General features: G+C 36.7%; 2 protein-coding genes across 3 annotated transcripts; one reads left to right on the forward strand and one right to left on the reverse strand.

The window, feature by feature from the left end:
* Positions 1–7,561: 7,561 nt before the first annotated feature.
* Positions 7,562–10,508, reverse strand: LOC106409459 (protein DELAY OF GERMINATION 1). Of its 2 annotated transcripts, XM_022709866.2 has the most exons (3): positions 10,039–10,508; positions 8,724–9,194; positions 7,562–8,277 (listed from the first exon to the last, which is right to left on the reverse strand). In XM_022709866.2, exons 1-2 carry the CDS (start codon positions 10,442–10,444, stop codon positions 8,758–8,760), a joined length of 843 nt encoding a protein of 280 aa, XP_022565587.1. In that variant the 5' UTR covers positions 10,445–10,508; the 3' UTR covers positions 7,562–8,277; positions 8,724–8,757. The 2 variants fall into 2 exon arrangements, with proteins under 2 accessions (XP_022565587.1, XP_013705546.1); XM_013850092.3 differs by lacking the exon at positions 7,562–8,277 and having other exon boundaries at positions 8,503–9,194.
* Positions 10,509–14,559: 4,051 nt separating this feature from the next.
* Positions 14,560–15,177, forward strand: LOC106408165. The gene has a single exon (XM_013848985.1). The coding sequence runs from the start codon at positions 14,560–14,562 to the stop codon at positions 15,175–15,177; it is 618 nt and encodes a 205-aa protein (XP_013704439.1).
* The last annotated feature ends 10,183 nt before the right edge of the window (positions 15,178–25,360 follow it).

The raw sequence follows: 25,360 nt of genomic DNA on the forward strand, positions 1-25,360 counted from the left end.
ATAAGGCTGCAGAAAAAAAAGAGGTAACCACGTCCGGAATGATAGACTACACGGTCATGGCCGTGGAGGGTGGAAAGGACGTGGCCATGGCCACTATAACACATTTGGCCGTGGGAATCACTATGGTAGAGGCCGTAGGTATCAACCTAATTTGAGCCATGGTCAAGGCAGTGGCCGTGGTATATCCTTTAAACCACAAAGCTCGACCAAATCATTGTGCCATAGAAGTGGAATGGGCAACCATTGGGCTAAGATATGAAGGACTCCCAAACATTTTTGTGACCTCTATCAAAGAGAATCTGAAAGGGAAGAAACCTGAAACCCACTTGGTCTATAAAGATGGTGAAAATAATTTCGAACATGATCAAGATGATCTTATGGAATATGAGACTTATGATTGCCTAAAAGAATCAAGTTGATAATCTGATTTCACATCAAACTTGTGTGATTGCTTTACTTGTATGCTTTCTCTGATTTTTATCTCCTTGAATTTATTTCTATTACATTGTCTGCTTAGATTAAATGAATGAATGATTTTTCTATATGAGTACACTGAAAAACGCCAATATAAGTACTAAAGAGGGTTTCACCAGTCTGAAAGAAGACTATGGCTAGGCTAATATATTATTGCCTAAGGGTATGCATCTAGAAATCAGTGATGCCTTATATTCACCCAGCTATAAGAGCAAGAGCAGCCTATTGAGTTTTAAAGATATAAGAATGAATGGTTTCCATATTAAAACAATGGGCGAAGGAAACAAAGAGTTCCTTCAGATATATGTATAAAATCACCCAAGGCCATAATAAGTCGTAAAGACTATACCTGCATTCTCTACTGGCCTAGACTATGCATAAATCAGTATGATAGAGGCTAAAAGCCTGCGAAAATATACACTTTATGGCACGACCGGATTGGCCATCCTGGTCCAAACATGATGCGAAAATTGATATTCAAAAGGCACACATTAAAGGATAAGAAGAGTTATCCCAAAGAATCTCACGTATGTAGCATGTACACAAGGGAAACTCATTAGGCCATCACCAGTAAAACGGCTACGAGCCCCTTTTTCATAATAAAGACTATACTGGTGAATACATGTCCCAAGCGTTTAAATGATTATGGTATGTCCATGGGGGTAAATGTGGACAATTATGTGATACATGTGCATACCAAGAACGGCTTGGCCGAAATCTTTTAAAACGCAAATAGCTGATTGATAGACCATAACTTATGAGGTCAAAACTCCCATTCACAGCTTGGGCCAAACGGAATTTACATGCACCTAAGTTAATACGCATCATGCCATTTAGTGAGCATTGATATCCCCTATCACAATTATTAACGGGTCAAGAGCCAGACATACCCCATCATAAGACATTTGGATATGCTGTCTATGTACTAATTGCTCCACCACAGAGAACTAAGATGGGACCTCAAAAGGAGGATGAAGATATATGTTGGATATGATTCTCTCACAATAATAAAGTACTTTGAGCCAACTATGGGTGATTATATTTGAGGCCAGGTACACAGATTATGTTAAGACCAGGAGGAGAAAAATAATAAAGCTGGTAAAAGAATGGTAAAAGAAAAAGAATGGAATCAACCATCAATATCTTGGCAAGATCCTCGGACTAAAGAATGTGAAATAGACGTCCAAAGATTATACATTTACAAAGCTAGCTAATCAAATGCCAAACACATTTGTTGACCCGAAAAAAATGACTAAGTCATATATAAACCAGCTTGTAAAGCACCAACGAATTTGATGTCCAAGAAGAGACACAGTCAAGTTGCTACAGAGTCTAGACAACGTATGAAACGTGGTAGACCAAATAGGTTCCAAAAGATAAGAATCCTCAGAAACAAAAGAAAGGTGCAGAGAATGATAATCAAAATCTAAATCCGAGGTTACTAAGGAAACCATCCCAGACATGGAGATAAGGCCGGCCGGCTCTAAGGTACAGGTACCAAACAATGTAGCTTGGGACGCCAAGCTGCAAAGTATTAAAGGTCCTGATAATTATGAATCTCAATCGATTATATCATGTCTGGAATATAATGTAACCAATAAGGAATGTCGACATAAGATGATTTATTTGCATACAAGGTAGCACTTGAATTTATGAATATAAGCGAGGATCATGAATCCACGTCAATATAAGAGTGCGCATTCGTAGAACATATTGGATTGAATAGAAACGTGGGGTTAAATAGTTTAAAGAAGAAAGACGTATTTGGCCATATGATTAAGACGCCATATGATGTTAAAACCAGTGGATATAAATGGGTCTTGTGAGGAATAGAAATCGTGAGATATAAAGCTAATGTTGCACAAGGATTCTCACAAAAACCAGTAATAGATTATGAGGAGACATACTCCCATGTGGTGGATGCAACTACTTTTAGATTTCTCATAAGTCTGGCTATATAAGAGAGAAAATTAGACTTGCAGCAAGTTGATGTAGTGACTGCATATTTATATGGTTCACTGGATAATGAAAGTAGTAGAGGGTATTGAGCTGAAAGTACAACAAGTTCTCGAGAACAATATTGATAATCATCAAAGTATATGATCTGAATATCCTAGGAACCTCTAGATACAATTTCCCAAACAATTGAATATCTCAAGAAAGAGTTTGAGATGAAAGATCTTGGAAAACAAAGTTTTGTTTGGGATTACAGCTTGAGTACATTAACAATGAAATCCTTGTGCATCAAATAGTATATACAAAAAAGGGTACTCAAGAGATTTAATATGGACCAGTCTCACCCATTATCTAGTACATGGGCGTGAGATCACTTGTTTTGGACACTGATCCATCCAGTCCAAAGGTGGACGATAAAGAAGTCCATTTAGTCCTGAGATGGACGGTGCAAAAGTCTTGTTTTAGACACTGATCTGATTGGTCCATAAGAATGACGATAAAGAAGCCTTTGATTTTGGTTTATTTTATACTAATCAGCCCAAAGAGGGGTTATTTGGTTTTGTTGATTTGTTTTCAGACAGGTTATGTTTTACACATGGTGGTACACGCATATCACATCAACATCATCCAAGATTTCGTGTGTGTGTATTTGAGGTCGATGACTCGATATGTTCGATCAGATTGTGGCATGGTCGATGGTAAAGAAGAACCAACTATCATGTTCGAGGACGAAGCATATTCTGCCCAAGATCTTCATCACCCACGGATTGCAGAAAATTGGAGAGGTCCAAGGGACCTTCAGCAATGTCCAAATCAGGGGGAGTAATGTGTGTTGTACTCTTTTTCCTTCACTATGGTTTTGTCCCAATTGAGTTTTCCTGGTAAGGTTTTAATGAGGCAACATTAAAGCACATTACAAGCTCTAAATGGTTATGGCATCCAATGGGGAGTGTTATGAACCAGATTGTGGGTGGCTCATAACTAAGAAATTATGATTTGTAATCTTTTCATTTATCTATGACGGTGTAATCTCCTATATAACGAACCTCTATGTTATAAATAAAGATAGATTTTTTCATTACTTTTATAACATTGATTTTATTATTTTGACAAAAAATGTGATTTTATTAACAAAATTTATTTTGTCGTTTATGAAAAAAATTGTGATTTCGGTTTTGAAAAGAATATATAATATTGTGATATTACATTTTAAAAAGATTTGTTTCAATTTTTAAATTAGCTATTTTGATCCTTTATAAGGGGATGATTGGTATTTGCTGTAGACTGTCCACAGCCCTATTTATTTCTACAACATCAAAGTCAGAGCAATCAAGCTTTCAATTTTTTTTTGAAATCACATCTCTTGAAATAACCTAAAGCTGTATAAGTGATCTGCAGAGCCAAATATCCAAAACAATTTTTTAGTGCTTTCCATAAAATTTTACAGCAGTAAAATTTAAAACCACAGTAAAAAATCTACAGATTTTCGCACCTTCATTTTGATAAAAAAAATTAAGATAAACTTTGGTGATCCATTTGAATGTTATTTTAATTGCATTAAATAAACATCAAATTTGCCCAATATAAATCACATGAATGAACAAATGAACGAAGAGTGGCATACTCTATTTCCATGTTCCTTTACAGAGTATCTTGGGTTGGTGGCTTCAGATCATCGTCCAGTGGTGGCTTATATGGAAGATAAAGTCCCCAGGAGGAAAGAACAATTTCGGTTCGATAAGAGATGGATTGGACAAGCGGGTCTTCTGGAATCAATTACAATGGGCTGGATAGACCATAATGAAGAAAGAGCAGGAGGGGGCGCAGAGAGTATAGTGGCAAAAATTAGTAATTGTCGTCATGAAATTGCTAAATGGCGGAAAAATAATCCACCTTATGGTAAAGAAAAAATAAATATGTTACAACAAGCACTTGAAGAGGTACAAACAGATAATACCAGGACTCAAGAGGATATTCTGGAGGTTTCTAGGAAATTACAGGATGCATATAAGGATGAAGAAGAGTATTGGCACCAAAAATGTAGGAACATGTGGTATTCATCTGGGGATCTTAACACAAAATTTTATCATGCTTTAACTAAGCAACGGAGGGTTCGTAATAGGATTGTTGGATTACATGATGCTAATGGGAATTGGATTACAGGGGATAATGGAGTGGAAAGAGTGGCAGTGGATTATTTTGAGGACTTATTTAGTACCACCTCTCCATCGAACTTTGATAGTTTCCTGACAGAGATTACACCGACCATCACCCCTCAGATGAATCAATGTTTGTTGAGGCTAGCAACAGAGGAGGAGGTTAAAGAGGCTCTATTTATGATGCACCCAGAAAAGGCACCAGGCCCGGACGGCATGACAGCACTATTCTTCCAACATTCTTGGCATGTTATTAAGAAAGATTTGGTAGAGATGGTGAATAATTTTCTGGTTTCGGGGGTAATGGATGCACGACTAAATATTACTAATATATGTATGATACCAAAAACAGAGAGACCTACAGGGATGACGGAGTTGAAACCAATCAGTCTCTGTAATGTAGGATATAAAATCATTTCCAAGGTCTTGTGTCAGCGATTGAAAATATGTCTTCCTTTACTCATATCAGAGACTCAATCGGCTTTTGTGGCAGGAAGGTTGATTTTTGATAATATTCTTATCGCCCAGGAAATGTTTCATGGATTGCGGACTAATAAAGCATGTTGGGGAAAGTATATGACAATTAAAACAGATATGAGCAAAGCATATGATAGAGTGGAATGGGATTTTATTGAGGCTTTATTCCAGAAAATGGGTTTTGATCTTCATTGGATTAAATTGATGATGGAATGCATTTCATCGGTTCAATATCGGGTTCTTATAAATGGTCAACCTTGTGGCCTCATTGTTCCACATAGAGGTCTACGCCAAGGAGATCCTTTATCGCCTTATTTATTTATTCTCTGCACTGAGGCTTTAATTGCAAACATAAAAAAGGCGGAGAGAGAGAAACAAATTACGGGAATGAAGGTAGCTAGAGCTTGCCCATCGATTTCTCATTTGCTTTTTGCGGATGATAGTCTCTTCTTTTGTAAAGCTCAAAAGGAAGAGTGTCAAACCATCTTTAGGATTTTAAAGGATTATGAGACAGTCTCGGGCCAGCTAATAAATTTTGATAAATATTCCATTCAATTTGGATATAAGATTGAAGAACCTGCCAGACAGGAATTAAGAGATATCTTGGGTATTCAGAATCTTGGAGGAATGGGATCATATCTTGGTCTTCCAAAAAATCTGGGGGGATCAAAGATTCAAGTTTTTAGTTTTGTTCAGGATCGTTTAAATAATAGAGTAAATGAGTGGACTTTCAAGTTTTTTACAAAAGGGGGAAAGGAAGTGATTATTAAGTCGGTGATCACGGCATTACCAAATCATTCGATGTCCTGTTATCGATTACCTAAAGCAACGGTGAAAAAACTAACAAGTGCGGTATCACAATTTTGGTGGAGCTCAGGAGGAAGCACAAGAGGGATGCACTGGAAATCATGGGACAAGGTATGTGTAGATAAGGAGGAAGGTGGCTTAGGTTTTAAAGATATCACTGATTCAACACAGCGATGCTTGGTAAACAGTTATGGCGTCTGATAGAGAAGCCAAATACTTTATTTTCCCGAGTCTTCAAAGGTCGGTATTATAGGAATGCTTCACCTTTAGAACCGATTCGCTCATATTCTCCGTCATATGGCTGGCAGAGTATTGTTTCTGCTAGATCTCTGGTTAGCAAAGGACTAATCAAAAGGGTGGGATCAGGATCTTCTATATCAGTATGGAATGACCCTTGGCTCCCAACCACTCGCCCGAGACCAGCTAATAAAAATCAACACAATTTATACCCTCATCTTACAGTAGAGTCCCTCATTGACTCTACCTCGCGTACTTGGAATTTAGAGGTAACTTGGGCTTTGGTGGATCCTCAGGATGCGAAAGTTATAGAAAGTATTCCACTAAGTAGGAATCAGAGGGTGGATAGAGATGGATGGCACTTTACAAAAAATGAAAAATATACGGTCAAATCAGGATATCAGGTAGAACGGATTTATCCTGACAAAGGAAGACCACCATTACTGATTGGTCCCACAGTTGATGTTTTGAAGGCTTACTGCTGGAAAATACGGTGCCCACCAAAGCTAAAATATTTTCTATGGCAATTAGTGATAGGATGCATAGCAGTTCGTAAGAATTTACAGGCAAGGGGGATTCAAGGGGATATTTGTTGTATCCGATGTGGAGCTCCTGAGGAATCGATAAATCATGTATTTTTTGAATGTCCTCCAGCTCTCCAGGTTTGGGCTCTTTCGAAGATACCATCAAACCCAGTCTATTTTCCAACAAGTTCCCTATTCACAAATATGGATCATCTATTCTGGAGAGTTTTCCCGCAGATGGAGGATCACCAGTTTGCATGGATTCTATGGTATATCTGAAAAGGTAGGAATAATAAAGTTTTCAGCAACTTGGATATAGATCCTATGGATACGATTAAATTGGTGGAAACAGAATCAACATTATGGGCTGAGGCACAAGTAGTAAATGACCAGAGGATGCCAACACCAAGAATAGACACGGTATTGCCGTCGATCTCAGGAAGATGGTGTTTTACGGATGGCTCGTGGAAGGAGGGTGCTAGGTTTTCAGGACAAGGTTGGCTTAGTATTTTGGAAGGTTTCGATGGATTACTGGGGGCGAGGGATGTAAGGGCTAGTCTTTCGCCTCTTCATGCGGAGATGGAAGCACTTTTATGGACAATGGAATGCATGAGGAACTTACGTCAATTTCATATTACGTTTGCAACAGATTGTTCTCAATTGGTGAAGATGGTTTCGGAACCAGAAGAATGACCAGCTTTTGCAACATATTTGGAAGATATCAAGACCCTGAAAGAGAGTTTCACCCGATCAGAGATCATCTATGTACCACGGACGCAAAATTCAAAGGCGGATATTCTAGCACGCAGTGCTAGAAAACAGCCGTCTTTCGTCGTTCACATGGATGCAGATCACCCGGTTTGGTTCACAGAGTCAATATGAGTCTGTATTGTTGATGACAAAAAAAAAAAAAAAAGAATGAACAAATGAACAAACGAACAATACCTTACCCAGATAATTTTATTAAAGCTAAGAAAAAATACGAGGTGGAAACAAATAAGCTCGCAAACAAGTGAGTAAGACAATGGGTAAAGCTCAAAATTATGTGAGATGATCACTCTCTCTAAGTTTTCTTTCTAGATTCTTTTCTCTCAGAATTCTGGAGCCAAACCTGATGTGTGCTTGTTGTGAGTTTAGTAGACCTTAGTAGGCACTCTTCCATGATCAGGGTACCACACCCGTCTTCAACCAAGATTGAATCGAAAAATGGGAGCTTCACACTTTGGTATTGTTGAAAACGAGATTCATTAAAAACTAAAATCAATTTCGAATAACAAAATGATATCTCTCATTTAAAAACTTGTATTTTCAAGGTTTTACCAAAAAATACTAAAGTGTATGTCACGGTACCAAGTGTCAAGAGGGACATGTTTCACGGGCTCGAGTGTTTTTATTAATTATCCGTATACATCGCATTAGACACTCCAACAAATTTCTTTCTGGCTATATTATCTAACACACCATAAAAAATAAAGAAGAAATCTATTTAGAATATAAAAAGCTAATGGAATCTTATCCTATCTGACTTGTCGAGAGACAACATATATATTACTGCCAGGTTAACACACCAATATCAATTTCTCTAACTATTTGTCGTCCCAGTGTGCCATTACTCAAAGTTGTACATGCATCGTAGTACTGTCACTCTGAGGAGAAAAGAAAATTGCATGTTTTTAAAATACTGCAAACATCTAACTATAACGTTATTGAAAATTGCATGTTATTATATACTGCAAACATCTGCTTATAATGTTATTCTGTAAAAAAACTATTGTAGTTTGCAACGAAGTAATAAGTAGATAATAATTTATTTATAAAAATATCCTTACCTAATTCCATTAAGTATATATATATATATATAAAACTAAAACTAAAAAAAAAATATTATTAAGAGAGACTATTATTAATATAATCCAAACGCATTGCACAATGATGAGATAAGTTTTGGGAAAATAAAACTAACATATAAGGATTATATCCCTAAACTATGTCATAAAACCTTATAATTGCATGTGTTAAAAAAAAGAAACCTTATAATTGCAAGATTATGAAATCTTGTTATTATGCGATCTCATATTTGACACGTACGTACCTATAATATAATACCATCTCTACTATAGACACGACTACTTCTCCTCCTCTCCTCCGGCATCGTTTCCAGCGTCAATTATGCATTCACGACGGCGCCGATCTCTTAACGCTCCCCACTGATGCATTGAAAGATGAAGCTTTTTTCCGGCCATAAAAAAATCCCCCGCTTGCACTAGCGTCAGAATCTCTATGATCTTGGTCAAAGTATCTACCCTCAGATTATCGGCCTCGGCCAATAAAGTGGCCATAGCTTCTTCCTGCTTGTCGAGAGCTTGATCCACCATTGCGTTAGGCTCTCCCACGTGCTCCTCTGCGTAAGCCACGGTGGAGATGGGGATATCCGCCGCGTCTTCTTGCAGGCTCGAAACTTTCTTTGTCATCTTCTCTTCTTCGTCTATGATTTTTACATGCAACACGTTGATCTTTGCTAGTTGCTCCGCCGTTAGATCGCTGAGTGATGCGCCGCCACTACCTGTTGAACCAGACCAAATTGGATTAAATACCAACTAAAATTCTTTAATCAAAAACATAATTTTTAACCACAACCAACATATGTATAAATCTATGTGTTACATCATTTTGATTACGACAAAAAATAAGCCAAATATTTTCCGTATTAATAAACGAGATGGAATTATGTTATAATAAACCTGGACCAGATTATTAAAAACTAAACCGGGTGTTTATATCGAACAAACTAAACCAAACAACAAACCTAACTAAGGGGGTGTATTCAACTAAGAGTTTCAAATGATTTGTATTAAAATGACAAATCCAGTGTTATTCAAATGAGGATTTTAAAAAATACTTTCAAATCCAGTGTTGTTGAACTTGTCATTTTAAGAAACACTCTGAAATCAACTGTTATTGAACAAAATTTAAGTTGGAGATTTTATAATGGTTTAAATATTTTTAGGGTGTTTGAGAGGGATTTCTAGAGTTATTTAACAAAAATCATACCAAATTCTAATATTCTCTTAAAATCATCTAAAAGCTCACTAAAATCAAATCATTTCAAATTTCATATTCAATACACCTATATATATATATATAAGTTAACCGATACTGGTTTTGAACTCGGTCATCAGATTCTAACAAACGAAAATATGAGAAATCAGATCCATACCAAATCAATCATTCTCTTTCATACATCAAACGAACAAACTACAGTTACTTTCATTTGTAAATTTTAAAATCGAGTAAGATGTACCTGTCCAAACCAATCCAAAATTTTGTTAAACCGAATAGAAAAGTATTTTTTTGTTAAGTGATTCTTAAACCTTTTTTGAGAAAACCGAAAACGTCCAAACCCTTACCTGAATAATCGTAGCCGTCGATGTTACGGAGAAACTGAGTAACACGAATCTCGGTTTGGGACCCACACAAAGCATAAACGAGCCTAAAGAAAGAAGAAGGTCTACAACCACCCATCCAAAGAAGAGCGTTCTCTAAAGGAGTGTTCCACGACGGCGCATAATAGTTCGAGCTACATCGGTGAGATAAATCAGCTCTTTTTCCAGCGTAATTTTTGAAATCTCCAATGATGTTTTGTGTTAATTCACGGAGCTTGTTATCATCGGCGGCAGCGTCGGCGGTGCCTTCGTGAGTGCGCCGTTGAGCTAAGGCTTGTTTAAGCTCAGGGACGCGTTGGGATTGTAAACTCATCCACTGTTGATAACAACTTTCTTGAGCTTGTTCGATGTTCTTCCCTTTGTTCTCCATTTTTAATATAAGTAATAATATTATTGGTTACTTTTTTTGGGTGTGTTTGTATTTCTGATTCCATTTCGTGGGGGTTATATATAGTTAAATATTAATTAAGATAATGCACCATTACCATTTTTCTTAGTCTGGTTAATCATTATCTCTAAAAACGGATTGTGTAATATAATAATATTAAACTGTTCTTGATAATTAAATTGGAAAATATTATAAAATGCGAATAAAAGAAAATATAACTGTAAATTTTTGACAACTCAAAAAGTGAAACTGAACTTGGACCCCAAAAGAATAAGGGTTCATTGGACACGAATACATGCTTTGCGGTGAAAAGAAAATGAGCAACGCATGCATGCATGCAAAACGTGTAGGCCTAGAAGAGAATACAACTTGTCGTTCCAAAATAGTTAATTTGCCATTACTTTTAGTAAATTTGATGTATTTTTTTTTGCCATTTATTATTATTATAATAAGGGAACAAGATCCAACTGGACCAAACCCAAAACCATTACAACGAAGCCCAAAACAGGTTCAGAAAACTATCCTAAACCTCATCCAAGGGAAGTACGTCCAAAGACCCGACCCGAACAACAAAGCCAAAAAAAAAATACCGTCCCAAACGCCAACACGATGGCACACGTGTTGAGATCTCAACTGCAAGACACACGTGTCGCCAAATCCCTTCTCCTTCCTCCATCGCCGGAAGGAACACGCAACTATCACCGGAAACCGCACCCGATCATCACCACCATCCACGGCTGAGCTCCTTTCACGGAGAGCTTCCATCGACCCATGTCGAGATCTCATCCTGAGCCACCAAGCCGCCAATCACGAGATTAATAATCTTAATCAGTTTGGATGATATGGTTATTTGAAAAAGTTTTAATAAAATGTGTATATTTTTAAATAATCAGTTTTAGAAACAAAATTTAAATTTTCATATCATATAAAAGATAAAGATCGTTGATGGAGTGACTACAAACGAGACTTTCGACGAGTCAGAGCTTCTTTGGAAAAGCTTCGTTGTGGGTTGCTTCAATGGAGATGCTCCTCACGTAGGGTCGATTCACGAAATAGTCAACTGTATCTGGTTTTCTCCTAAGGCGGGGTCGAAGATTGACGTGTAATTCATCGAAAAGAATACGGTGCTTTTTCGTATTGAGAATAGCCAGATGAGAGATCGGGTTCTCAAAAGGAAATATTAGCATATTGCAGATCCTCTAGTCGTTAATGTTTAGTCACCGGAATCTGCTGTGCATCCTCCAGACTTTTCTGCAATGCCTTTGTGGGTTGACCTGAAGGGTGTTCCCAACAATCTTTATTCACACAAAGGCTTGAAGTGTTTGTCTAAGGCAGTTAGAAAATTTGTGAAGGCCCTTACAAGGCATTGATGAAGAGGTGGAGGAAGATCTAAAGGAGAAGAATGAAAAAGATATTGAGGAGAGGAAAATATTTGAGTGTAAAGCAGATGGAAAGAAGAAACAATCAGTGACAGACCCATTGTGGAGTAGGAAGCAAGCAACTGGTTCAGGCAAGAAGGGAACCTCAGAAAAAGCTTCCAATAGGAAGTTATGACGACGTTTTTTGCATGGAACATACGTGGATTCAACTTGCCACGTAAGCAGAGAGCCCTTAGATCCTGGATACAAGCTGAGAAGCCTTCTTTTGGTTGTTTGGTGGAAACAAGAGTGCAAAAGGACAATTACCAGCGGTCTATGCTTGCAGCTATGCCAACCTGGAACTCCCTTACGAACTACGCTTATCACCCACTGGGTACGATATGGGTTTTCTGGAATGATCAAGTTGTGGTAACGCATCTGCATATGAGCGCGCAGGTAATCACATGTGCTATTCAGATTCTGAGCACTGGTGAACAGTTTATATGCTCTGCGGTCTACGCGTTCAATATTGCTGCAAATAAAATGAGCTTGTGGGAAGAATTGAGAGGTGCGAAAGCTGCTTCTGATCATCTTAATCTTCCTTGGATCTTGATAGGAGACTGTAATGAAACACTGGCATCCAGTGAACATTCTAGGGTTCTATATTATCGAAGTGATCAAACAGGCATGAGACACTTTCAGGAAGCTATGAAAGATTGTTCAGTGATGGATTTGTTTTATAGATGCACCTTATTTACATGGTGGAATAAAAGATTGGAAGTTCCAATAAGCAAGAAACTAGATAGAGCTCTAGTGAATCAGAGCTGGCTGAATCGGTATCCACTTTCTTTAACACACTTCGAAGCTGGTAAAATTTCAGATCATGTGCAATGCCTGATACGTCTGGCTAGAGCCCTAAATGAAGCTAGGAAGCCATTTCGATTTTTTAACTATCTGGTGGAGCACAAGGATTTTTGCCTACTATCAAGGAAGTCTGGGATACTATGGATGCATTATATTAATCCAGGACAGCAATATCAAGGTTCCACCAGAAGTTGAAGCTTCTCAAGCAACCGCTCAGAGTGTTAAACAAAACGCATGATGGGAATCTGCCAGCTCGAACCTAGCAGGCTTACGAAGAGATGTGTGTATGCCAGAACATGGCACTGCTGGACCCAACGCCTGACATCTTTGCAACTACAGCTGAGGCAGAAGAGAGATGGATCAAATTGGCTCGCAAAGAGGAGAAATTTTATAGACAAAAGTCTTGTGTAAGATGGTTGCAAGCAGGAGATCAGTGCACAAAATTCTTTCACAGCGTGGTAGAGACAAGGGCAGCTAAAAACACTATCAGAAGCTTGGTTAATGCACAAGGTGAAGTTCTTACATCCCTTCATGATATCAAGAAAGAGGTGGTGTCTCATTTCCAAAACTTCATGCAAAGGACAAGATCCCACAACTGTTGACATTCCAGTCTCTTCCATGCAAGATTTACTAACCTATAGATCTTCTAGTGATGAAGCATCAGTGTTGGTTGGGCCTGTAACTGTGCCTGAAATCCAGCAGGCTCTGCGCTCCCTCCCGAATGACAAAGTCTCAGGTCCAAATGGTTTTACGAAGGAGTTTTTTGTCGCAGCATGGCCAATCATAGGAAGAGATTTTATAGTTGCAGTGCAGTCGTTCTTCCTATTTGGATTCATGCCGACATGAGTGAATGCAACCATTCTTTCACTAATCCCTAAGACAACAACTGCTCAGACCATGAAGGAGTACATGCCCATCGCCTGTTGCAACCTTCTCTACAAGGTGATATCCAAGGTACTAGCTAACACACTCAAGATTATCTTCCCTGCTGCAGTGGAACCCAACCAGTGTGCCTTCATCACGAAAAGGTTGCTTTTGGAAAATGTCTTACTTGCTTCTGAACTAGTCAATGGATATCACAAGAATACCTCCAAGGAGAAGTGTGCGATCAAATTTTATATTTCCAAAGCTTTTGATATGGTAAAGTGGTCCTTCATCATCTCTGTCCTACATGCTATGGGGCTGCCTACACAGCTTATTCACTGGATTACTCTGTATATCAACTGCTGCATTCTCTGTGTCCGTTAATGGAAGCTTAAAAAGTTTCTTCACCAGCGCCAGAGGCATAAGGCAAGGGTGATCTCTCTCGCCTTACCTATATGTCATCTTCAACAATGTACTGTCCAAGCTCCTTAACAAAGCTGCAGAAGAGGGAGAATTTGGCTATCATCCCCAATGTCAAGGCTTCAAACTCACACATTTGAGCTTTGATGACGACATATTGGTATTTACAAATGGCACATCTGAGTCGCTTCTTGGTGTTTTGGATGTTATGCGCCGGTTTGCTACTATGTCGGGACTCCATATCAACGCAGCTAAGTCTTCTATCTATGTTTCAGGAAATAGTGTGAGAAATCTCTTATCTACAACATCGGATTTGAGTATTGCAGTGGTACGTTGCCTATCCGTTATCTAGGCATGCCTCTCACTACCAAGACTCTCTCCCGCCATGACTATGAGCCACTATTAGACAAGAGGAAAAGCAGAATGCTATGTTGGACCAACAAAACACAATCTTTTGCAGGAAGATTACAGTTGATCGAATCTGTCATCACTTGCACAATTAACTTTTTGAGCACCGCTTTTATTCTGCATGCAAATTTCTTGGACACAATCGAAAGCATGTGTAGCGCGTTTCTTTGGTCATGATCACCTATGCAGACTCATAAGGCTAAGGTCAGCTGGGAGGATCTCTGTATTCCGAAGGAAGAGGGAGGTTTGGGTCTGAGAAAGCTTCAGGATTCATCTAAAACTTTTGCGCTGAAACTCATATGGAGGCTATTCACGCAACCTTTGTCTCTTTGGGTTAGTTGGGTTAATCACTATCTGCTCAAATACAACTCTTTCTGGGACGTGCGTGATGATCAAAAAAGCTCGTGGATGTGGAGGAAGCTCTTGAAGCTGAGGGATTTGGCTCATGAGTTTATGAAAGTGGAGGTTCGCGATGGGAAAACTTGCCATTTCTGGTTTGATGATTGGTTAGGTATGTGGCGTTTGATTGCTATTACAGGGGCCACTGGCACTACCTATATGGGGGTAATGCGCCATGCTAAAGTCTGTGATGCTGTGACAGAGGAAGGATGGAGTATCAGAGGTCATAGAAGTTGCCATTTTCATGACCTGCATAATAGTATTATGGCCGCGGAGCCTCCAAAGTTGGAGAAAGGAAGTGACATTTGCTTGTGGAAGCATGGAGATGATGACTACAGATCAACTTTCTCTTCAACTCGAACTTGGGATCAGCTTAGAGTTAAGAGAAGTAAAGTGGAGTAGAGCAAAGTGGTGTGGTTCGTTCAAGGGGTTCCTAGTTACTCTTTCATCACGTGGCTGGCCATTCGGAACAGGTTATCTACAGGTGATCGAATGAGATAATGTGGCATGCTGCATGGATGTGAAGTGTGTAGGGAAAGAGACGAGACACATGATCATCTCTTCTTCGCCTGCCCATACTCATACACGATCTAGGAGAGACTTGCACGGCAGCTGGTGGGAAATCTTATCAACCCAGACTGGCAATGGACAATGAGTCGACTGCAGCTAATGAGAGGAGAGGGGATGGACACAGTTGTAGTAAAAATGTTGTTTCAAACTACAGTCTATTACCTATGGAGAGAAAGAAATGCAAGGCGCCATCATCAGAAATGGACCTCTGCTGATCAATTGAGGCGGTTCATCGATAAGGCAGCAAGGAATCAAATTTACTCCCTCAGATACAAACCCAATCACAAGCTTGCTGGTTTACTTCAACGATTGTTCGAAGTAATGCTCTATTTTTTTCAGTCTTTAGTTTCCCTCTTTAAAATTATTCTTTTATAGAGCTTATGCTGTGTACATAACATTTTTTTGACGATAGATCAATTAATTTGAAATTTCATAAAAAAACGTATAAATAATAAGAAAAGTAACAACGGATTAAAAGCATATATATAAAAATGAAAATAATTCATGATTTATACATTGAATTTCTGCTGTAATTACAAGTAATTTACTTACTTTTCTAAAAAATGTATAACTAAAAGCAATAAAAGTTAATACAAAAGGTTAGCAATTATTTCTTGGATTCTTTAATAGTATGGATAAAAAAAATTAAAACAAATAGAAACATATGAAAATTGCTTAAAAAAACATCCGTATAAATACACTATTAGGCAGGAGTACGCTGCACTAAAATATATAAAACTCACCGATTTCTTGGTCGATAAGATATTACTAAACAGAGGTGAAGATAACAAAACCAAAAATAAATTGATCCAACAACATCTTCGGCTACTTACAAACGTAACATAAGTTCGCCAAGCCCATACAAGGCCACGTTAACAAATGTAATATCCAATGTCTCTAACAGCCCTATAAAATACAACTCACATACGTTCGCACTTACATATCTAACGACCTGAAGTCCACCATCTCTTTCAAATATCTCATAATGTAAAACAATTAATACAACATGAAACTAAACAATACCTAACAAACAATGTTACAATTATGTTTAAATAGAGATGACACATAATTCAAATTCCGCGTGTTGCGCGAAACAACCGTAATTAAATTAGAAACATAGTGAATATCAATTTAAGGGATATAATTGGTTCTATTTATAGCAGGGGATCTAGTCACGTATTGGGAGTTTCGAAACGTGCCACACGTGTCCCTTTTTGTGTGACGTGCTAAAGACAAGAGTATGTCATGCTTGTCGTTTTCTATCTGTCACTGTACTTCGTATATGTAGTATGTACACTGTAAGCTCAGGTTATGAACACTGGTTAATAAGTTAAAACGACACTCTAGATGAGCGGTGTTGCCACATTGATCAGGTGATACAGCACCGAAGTTCCACTCCGTAATACAGAGAGAACAACATTTTCATAAAACGACAAAAAAAATTATAAATGTTATGTGTTTTTTTGTGAGAAAACATCCTTTCATATATAGTATATCGCGATATAATCAATTCACACCTGACTTATATCAATGTGTAAAAACATACCTAAATTTTTGTAAATTTTAAATAACATACATATTATTTATCTGTTTGGCGAAATCATACACCAGTCACCACATCAACTACCATATCATCTAATTTTGCTAACGTAGATACTACATCAACTAATTTTACTGATAAAGATACTACGGGTACCTGTAAGGTTTAGTCGGATTTTGGTTCTATCTTGTAACACGTCCTAGGACCCATTCATGTAAGTATGGATCGGGATAGGATATAATACATCGGATTTAGATCGGTTTTATACTACATCCTAGAAACCAAAAAGTAACCATATATCATTTGGTTTTAGGTTATATTTGGATTTAGGTTATATCAAATATAATATTTTTATTAAACGACTATATATTTTTAAAACAAAATGTACACCTAGCATCCTTGTCAGCAAAATTAGTTGACGTAACATCCACACCATTAGAATTAGATGAAGTGGCATTTAATTTGGCGACTAGTGTATGATTTCGCCAAAAAAGATAAACAACATGTATGTTATTTGAAATTGTCGAAAGTTTTGGTATTTATTTGCACAGTGATATAAGCCGAGTATGAATTGAACACATCGCGATATGTTGGATATAAAATGGATGTTTTCCCATTTTTATACACCATGTGTAGTAACAATTTTTTTAAATTTAATTTTTTTTTCTGTTATTTTAGATTTTCTTATCATCCTACCTATATTTTAAATTAAATTTTAATTTAATTGGAAATTTATTTTAAATTATATTTAAGAATAGATATGTATATATTTAAAACTATAATCTTAGGTATAATTTTTATTTGGATAAAATATATTTAATTAATTTTTATAAATTAATTAAAAATTTAAGATAAAGTTGTATAGTTATCAAAATTATAACTAAACAGTATTTCTATAATTTGTAGATATATAGAAGAAATTAAAGATATTACGATTAAAAATTTATAATTTTCAAAAAAAATTTAAATAATTGAAAATATTTTATAGTAAGAAAATTATATAACTATAAAAATAGAAATAAATAAAATTTCGAAAATCAAACAATACAAAATAAACTTTATTTCTAGAACAAAAAACTGAAACCTAATCAGAACTAAACCGAGAATCAAACTATTCAATATAAAGTTTATATACTTAAAGATATAAATAATATTTAGTTTAAAATTATCAATATTCTAAAAATATTACTTATAAACAGAAATATACAAAAATTGGTTTATCCTAACAATTTTTTATCCGAAATGTTTAAAATTATCCGAGTTATCCAATATTTTATCAAAATAATTCTAAATATTATTTTACTTGAATTATTCAAAATTATTTGAAGACGGGAACCAAACCAAAACTGAATTTAACTCAAGATTTTAACGGATTAGAAGAATGTAATTGGAAGATTTTATGGATTACATTAAAATATTAAGAATAGATTTACTTTTATATTGGTTTGAAAAGATGATGCCATATATAATAATTTTTCTAATCACGGGCTTGAAATTGTTTATCAAATATATAAATAATCAATATGTTGATTAATTTATTCATTTATAAAAATTTACTTTTTTAATTTAGAAATAATTTATATAAAATTTTAGCATAAATATTGAATTTATTTTTAGCACATTGAAATTTATTTTATCCATTAACTAACTTAATATTTATCTCTTTAAAATAAATGCAACATAACTTTTATCATATATAAAAAAACTTCTAACATATGTTTTTTGCATATCTTTTCTCCTGAAAATGTTTTGGCTCGTTAGTTTATATACAGGGTCGGCTCAACACTGTTAGGGGCCCTAGGACAAAATTTTTTTTTTCACCTTTTAAAATTTATATGCAGATAATGTTTAAAATATTTTTAAAATTTAATCAGTAAAATTTTATATGTTTTGTAAAGAAAATAAAACTATATACATATCATATAATTTTAGGTTCTTTTCAATTTTATTTATTATATTTATAATTTTGTATATATAAAAATATAGATTTATAAAAAAATTAGACTCTTTAATTATTATTATACGGGGAATACGAGCTTGAGCCGGAGCGGTCCGGTCGCACGGCTTGTCCCCCAATGAGCCGGCCCTGTTTATATGTCACAGTTCGGGTAAAGTCTTATTTTTCTATATCAGGGATTCATTTATAACTGATTATCCATAAATTAAAGTAAAAAGAAAAACCAAAAGAATGTTTCATTCTTCGAAGAGAATGCTAATCTTCGTTGAATCGCCCCTAGCCTTTTCACCTTTCTAACTGTAAAGTAGTTGTATATATTTTATCATGCAGGCTAAAAAACAATTATCAGGTACTTGTTACTTAATTATTTATATTAAAAAAATTATATATCAGCGTTCCTGTTTTAGCAGATGTTCCATGAACCACAAAGTTTTTTTTTTGTTTAATTCTATATTTTCATACTTGTGTTGAATTATTCAACTATAATACTATCAGTTTTCCTCAAATTGTAAAAAAAAAATTAAAAAAAACCACAAAATGTTTTATTCTTCGCAAGAAGTGCTCAATTTCGTTGAATTGGTCCTACTCTTTTCGCTTTTTCTATTTTTGTACATTAACTACACTACAAGAAAACATGAGATTAACGACGGTGGTATTCCTCTGTGAGTTCGTCGTAAAAGAGACTTTACGAGGAATTAGCGAGGAAACACGTTTCGTCGTTACTCGTTCGTCGTAATGCATATTTCCTCGCCAATTCGTCGTAACTTAGCGAGAAAAACATTTCGTCGTAAAGACGAAGTACATCATTTCGTCGTAAAGACCATATAATCATTCTACGTAAGGAGGTCACTATATTTCCTCGTAAATACCTTGAAAGGAGTTCCTCGTAAATTACACGTAAATATCTCAAAAGTATTTCATCGTAAAATACTCGTTTAACCATCCTCGTAAACTTTCCACGTAAATAAGTCGTAATTTAGCTACGAATTTACTTCTTTTTTTATTTTACAGAATTTAAAAATATAATTAAAAAAATAACTAAAATTATTTAATTTATTAATAAAATTATAATTTAAAATAAAAATCAATACGAAAATATTTTATATATAAATACGTTTTGAATTTATAATACAACAACCGGAAAAAAAGAACTAAGGGTCGTTCATCGCCTGGTAGAATTCATCACTCCTCCTCGCAACATCCGCCTCGTTATGTGTGCCGGATGACTCGCCTGTAATGGGATGTTGTTGTCGCATGTTCCTCAATATGGACTCCCATTCCGGATTTGTGGCCGCGATAACATCCAAGAAGCCGTCGACTCCACTCATACGAGCTGTGAACGCAGTTTTTGTCGAGGCCAACTCGTTACGCAGCTCAGTGACTTCCTCATCCCGTCTCTGACCATAAGACGATGTCGCTTTCGGAACATCTTTGACGGAACCAATCCCCAACGTACGTCCCTTTTTCTTAGGGACAACCTTAAAAACAAAAAACAAATATTGTTAGTAAAAATTTAAAGTTAAATTAAATGAATAATAAAAAAAATTAAATTTTAAAAAATTTACCTCCTTGTAAATCCTATCCACTTCAAGTATGGATAAGGTAACGGGTAATCCGTCGGTGGACTGCTGGGTCAGCTGGGTCTGGCGGTCGTCAAACCGAGCAACCAAGTCGTTGAAGATTTGCTCGGAATTGCCATCTAGAAATTGGCCTGCTTTGTTTTTGTGGGTCCTCTCGTAAAGTTGTTCCGTCTCTTTGGCCTAAAAAACATTTTACAAAGTTAGAATATATATATATATATATTAAAAAATAATTAAATAAAATATTTAATTACCATTTCCAAACGGACACCGGCGTGGGGTTTTTGGCCCGTTGAGTATAGCATCGGTCCTTGGCCGTGCTCATCTACTGTGTTACGGGAGGCAGAGCAAGATTGAGCGATTCTAATGACGTCAGGATCCCACCAATAACGGATGAGGCCATCCCACACATCTGTTGTGAGCTCAGCGGGTTTGCCACGCTCATACCCCTTCACGATCCAGTCACCCTTCCAGTTGGAGACCGTGTCCAACAAGCGAACTTTCGCCTTCGCGTAAAACGCTTTCCTCACCCTCTCATTGACCCTCATGGACCAATGATATTTTTGCTGTAAAAAAAATTCAATTAATAATTAGTTTAAAAAATATATATATAAATCATGAAAAAATTAAAGTATATATAATTAATTAATAGTAACTTACAGCGTAAATTTTGAACCACGTCTTTCTGACGTAGATCGGCGTCTTTTTTCAGTTCGGATGTGGCATGGAGAAGTAACCTTTGATCGTGTCGGTTACGTCCGATGCAAGACATCCGTCAACCCCAAACCTGAAAAAAAAATTAAAGTATAATTATTTATTAATGTTATAAAATAATTTAAAAAGAATTAAAAAAAATAATTAATGTAACATACCGCAAAGTTCCGTCCGGTCGGTCGGGGTCTATGACTGGTAAAGCTTCTCTGCCTGGCTGACCGAGAAGGTCCTCGACAGTGTACTGAAAGTAAGGAGCACTCGGAGGCACCATCAAATCGGGATGAATCTCGGCGGGCATGGGAGGAGCCATCGGAGGAGGCACATGAGGAAGCATCGTCGGAGGAGCCATCGGAGGAGACACATGAGGAACCGATGGTGCATTAGAAGATGGCGACCGAGAGACTCTCTCAGAAGACTGAGTCTCGGGGACAGTCTCCGGACCCGAAGAACCGGGAGCTGAAGAAGAACCGAGAGCGAAAGAAGAACTGGGAGCCAAAGAAGGCGGGTCTAAACGACTACCAGGCTCACCGAACAACTCTCTGTAATGGGGAGTAAGCATGTTCTTTCGAAGGCCCTGCAAAAAATTTAATCTTTGAAGTTAACATCAACAATATTAACAAATTTTATAATTAACAATTTCAATAAATCTAGCTAAATTCCCTACATTAACCACCTAATCAACACTAATTAACATAAAATCGGTAAACCTATCTAAATTCCCTACACTAACCACCTAATCTATCCTAAACTAATCAAATTAGAGAGGAATTAGAGAGAGTTACCATCGCTACGAAATAGAGAGGAAGTTGAGACGAAATGAAAGTGTGAGCGCTGGCGAGTATATATAAGAGATTAGATATCCTCGCAATTTCCTCGTAAATTTACGAGAAATTACAAAGGCCCGCGTTTTGTTTCCTCGTAAAGCCCACGTTAAATTACGATGAAATAGCAAGACCCGTGTTTTTATTTTACGAGGAAATAGCAAGGCCCGCGTTTTCTGGTTGCAAGGTCTTTACGACGATTTCTGCTTACGTGGAACTAACGAGTCCCGCGTTCTTCATTTTTTAATTTTGTCGTTATTTCCTCGTTATTTTACGAGAAAATTACGAGGATTATGTTTAAATCCCTAAAATCCGAAACCCCAAACCCTATCTTCCTTATCTTCTACTTCATATATTCCAAACCCCAAACCCACCTTCCCTTTAACGAGGAACTCGCGAGGCCCGTGTTTTTATTTACGAGGAATTAGCGAGGCCCGCGTTTGGTTTCCTCGTAACGTCCTCGTCCATTTACGAGGAATTAGCGAAGCCTGCTTTTTTTATTTACGAGGAATGAGACAAAGCTAATTGGTCGTAAAACCTTTCGAAATTTCCTATAAATACTCACCAATTTGCTTCTCAAATCAAATATAAACTCACCAATTTGCTTCTCAAATCAGAGATAATTACTCAACAGTTTGCTTCTCAAATTAGAAAGATTTGAAAAAAAAGGAGAAGAAAGATACTGGAATACATGTGGGCGGAGACAAGGCTAGACTTACGTAGGTCTCGCATTGTTTCTTCCCACCTGTGATTCCAGTATCTTTCTTCTCTTTTTTTCAAATATTACAACGGTAGTCCCTAATTGGACGTTAAGAGAGGAAATAGTTTCCAGTATTTAAATTCCCTACACTAACCACCTAATCTACCCTAAACTAATCAAATTAGAGAGGAAATAGAGAGGCCCACTTTTTTATTTACGAGGAATGAGCGAGGCCCGTATTTTCTTATTACGAGTTTTTTGCGACGAATACGGCTTACGTAGAATTAACGACTCCCGCGTTCTTTATTTTTTAATTTCGTCATTATTTCCTCGTTATTTTACGAGGAAATTACGAGGATTATGATTACGAGGATTATGTTTAAATCCCTAAAATCCAAAACCCCAAACCCCATCTTCCTTATCTTCTACTTCATATATTCCGAACCCCAAACCCATCTTCCCTTTAACCTCAATCTATTCTTTCCATTCCAAATCCCAAATTCTAAAACCACGATTCCTTAACTTATAATCTCAATCTCTTATTTCTAATACAAACTCCCATTACCTTACACAAAATTAAATTATATAAATAGTTTTTCATGATTAATCCATCAAATCACTTGCATTAAGTATGAAAATCAATCTTATTAAAAACAAATACATCAATCGGATACATCGACATTCTCGTCATCACTAGAAACATCATCATTTTCATTAAACTCGTCTTCAACAGCTTCGTCTTTGGCATCGTCGGTAAGATCTTCATACTCATGATTATGCGGATCAATGAGAAGGATGTCATCAATTTCTTGTTCAGGTTCGACTTCATTTATCTGTTCTTCTTGCAATGGTGGTTCTTCTCTACTGATGATTCGTCCTCGAGGTGTAACTTTGATCATGGCTAACCAATTTATTTCCGATTCTCTCATCCGAGGGTATGGAAGGAATCTAACTTGGTCTGCTTGTGAAGCTAAGATGAAAGGCTCGAATTTGTTGTACCTGCAAAAATAAACAAGACGTAGAAATTAATATATTTTGCTCATGTATGGCAAAAAAAGAATTTGTTGTACCTTCGTCCACCATTGACATCAACTACACCGAATTTGTTAAACCGAACACCTCTGTTGACGACAGGGTCGAACTGTTCACATTTGAAGAGGACGCATTTCAGCTTCAATATCTCTGGGAATTCGACTTCAGTAATCTCCGTCAAGATCCCGTAGAAATCTGTTTCCCCTTTCACACATATTCCATAGTTACTGGTCGCCCGCTGTCTACCAAACTCATATGTGTGAAAAGTATAGCCTCGTGTGAAATACATCTGTGAGGTGGTGATCCTTACAAGTGGAGATTAAATTACTTCGTGTAACCACTTAGGATAATCTGCATCGTCGTCATAATCAACCTGCAAAAATAAAGAGAACGTTGAAATACATATCATGTATGAAAAAAGAGTTTGATCGACCTGAAAAAATTAAGAGTTTGAGTTAATACCTGATTCTTCAACCACTTAATAAATTGTTGATATTTCCTTTTGTCTACGTCACTTGTGGATATACCTGGGAATGTTTCTTCGACTTGAGAAACAAATAGGCTGTAAAATCATATTTTATATTAATTAATCTTTGGCAATTATATAATTTATACTTATATGTGTTTTGAAGTGTCTATATATGTTACCTTTCAAAATAATGCATCAATGGATCCTCGCAATTGAGTAGAATATAGGTGTGTGCACTATGAGCGTCTTCTTCACTCGACCACCAAACCTCTTTTGATTTCCCACCGAGTCGCCCAATCTGGCTAAAGATGTCTGGAACACCAGCAACTGCATATGTTGGCGCGACACCACCATCATCATATCTTCTTGGAGCTCTTTTCCGGGTACATATTTTTGACGCAAAGTAGTACGATGTGAAGTGAGAAGTTTCTTCCGTCAAACTTCCAGAAATCATAGAACCTTCAACTTTTGCGAGGTTCTTTGCTTTTCCCTTCAAATATTTCATGGCTCGCTCATACTGATACATCCATCTGTAATGTACAGGTTTACGAAGAAATGCCTCATATGGGAGAACTTTTGATCCTTTTCAACACATCTAGAGAGATTTGAAACATACCCATCAGGGAACTTGTCCATTGCTTTTTATATGTAACTCACTTCTTGAGAAAATAACCGGCAAGTCCAACCTCGATTTTATGTTGTCTTTTGTCTTCCCTGGGACATTCAATATTGTATTCATGATGTTCTCAAAGAAATTCTTCTCTATATGCATCACATCGAGGTTTTGGCGCAGAAGAAGATCCTTCCAATATGACAACTCCCAAAATATACTCTTCTTGTGCCAGTTGTGATGAACACCGTAAGAATCATGCATATTACCGAGGAACTATTTCCAAAGCTCTATAGTAATCGAGTTGCGCTTCAATTTGTTGTCCAGTTAAATATGGAAGAGGAGTGTCTCTCACAATCCTTTTGTGCCTAAACAATTTCTTGTTTCTTCGGTACGGATGGCCAATGGGAAGAAATCGACGGTGACAATTGAACCAACTTGTCTTCCTACCATTCTTCAGTTGAAACGCATCTGTCGTTCCATTACAATATGGACAAGCTAATCTCCCATGTGTAGTCCATCTATACAACATCTCATAGGCAGGAAAGTCACTTATGGTCCACAAAAGCATCGCTCGCATCGTGAAATTCGT

Source organism: Brassica napus, chromosome C9 (assembly GCF_020379485.1).
Source record: "Brassica napus cultivar Da-Ae chromosome C9, Da-Ae, whole genome shotgun sequence".
NCBI classification, from domain to species: Eukaryota; Viridiplantae; Streptophyta; class Magnoliopsida; order Brassicales; family Brassicaceae; genus Brassica; species Brassica napus.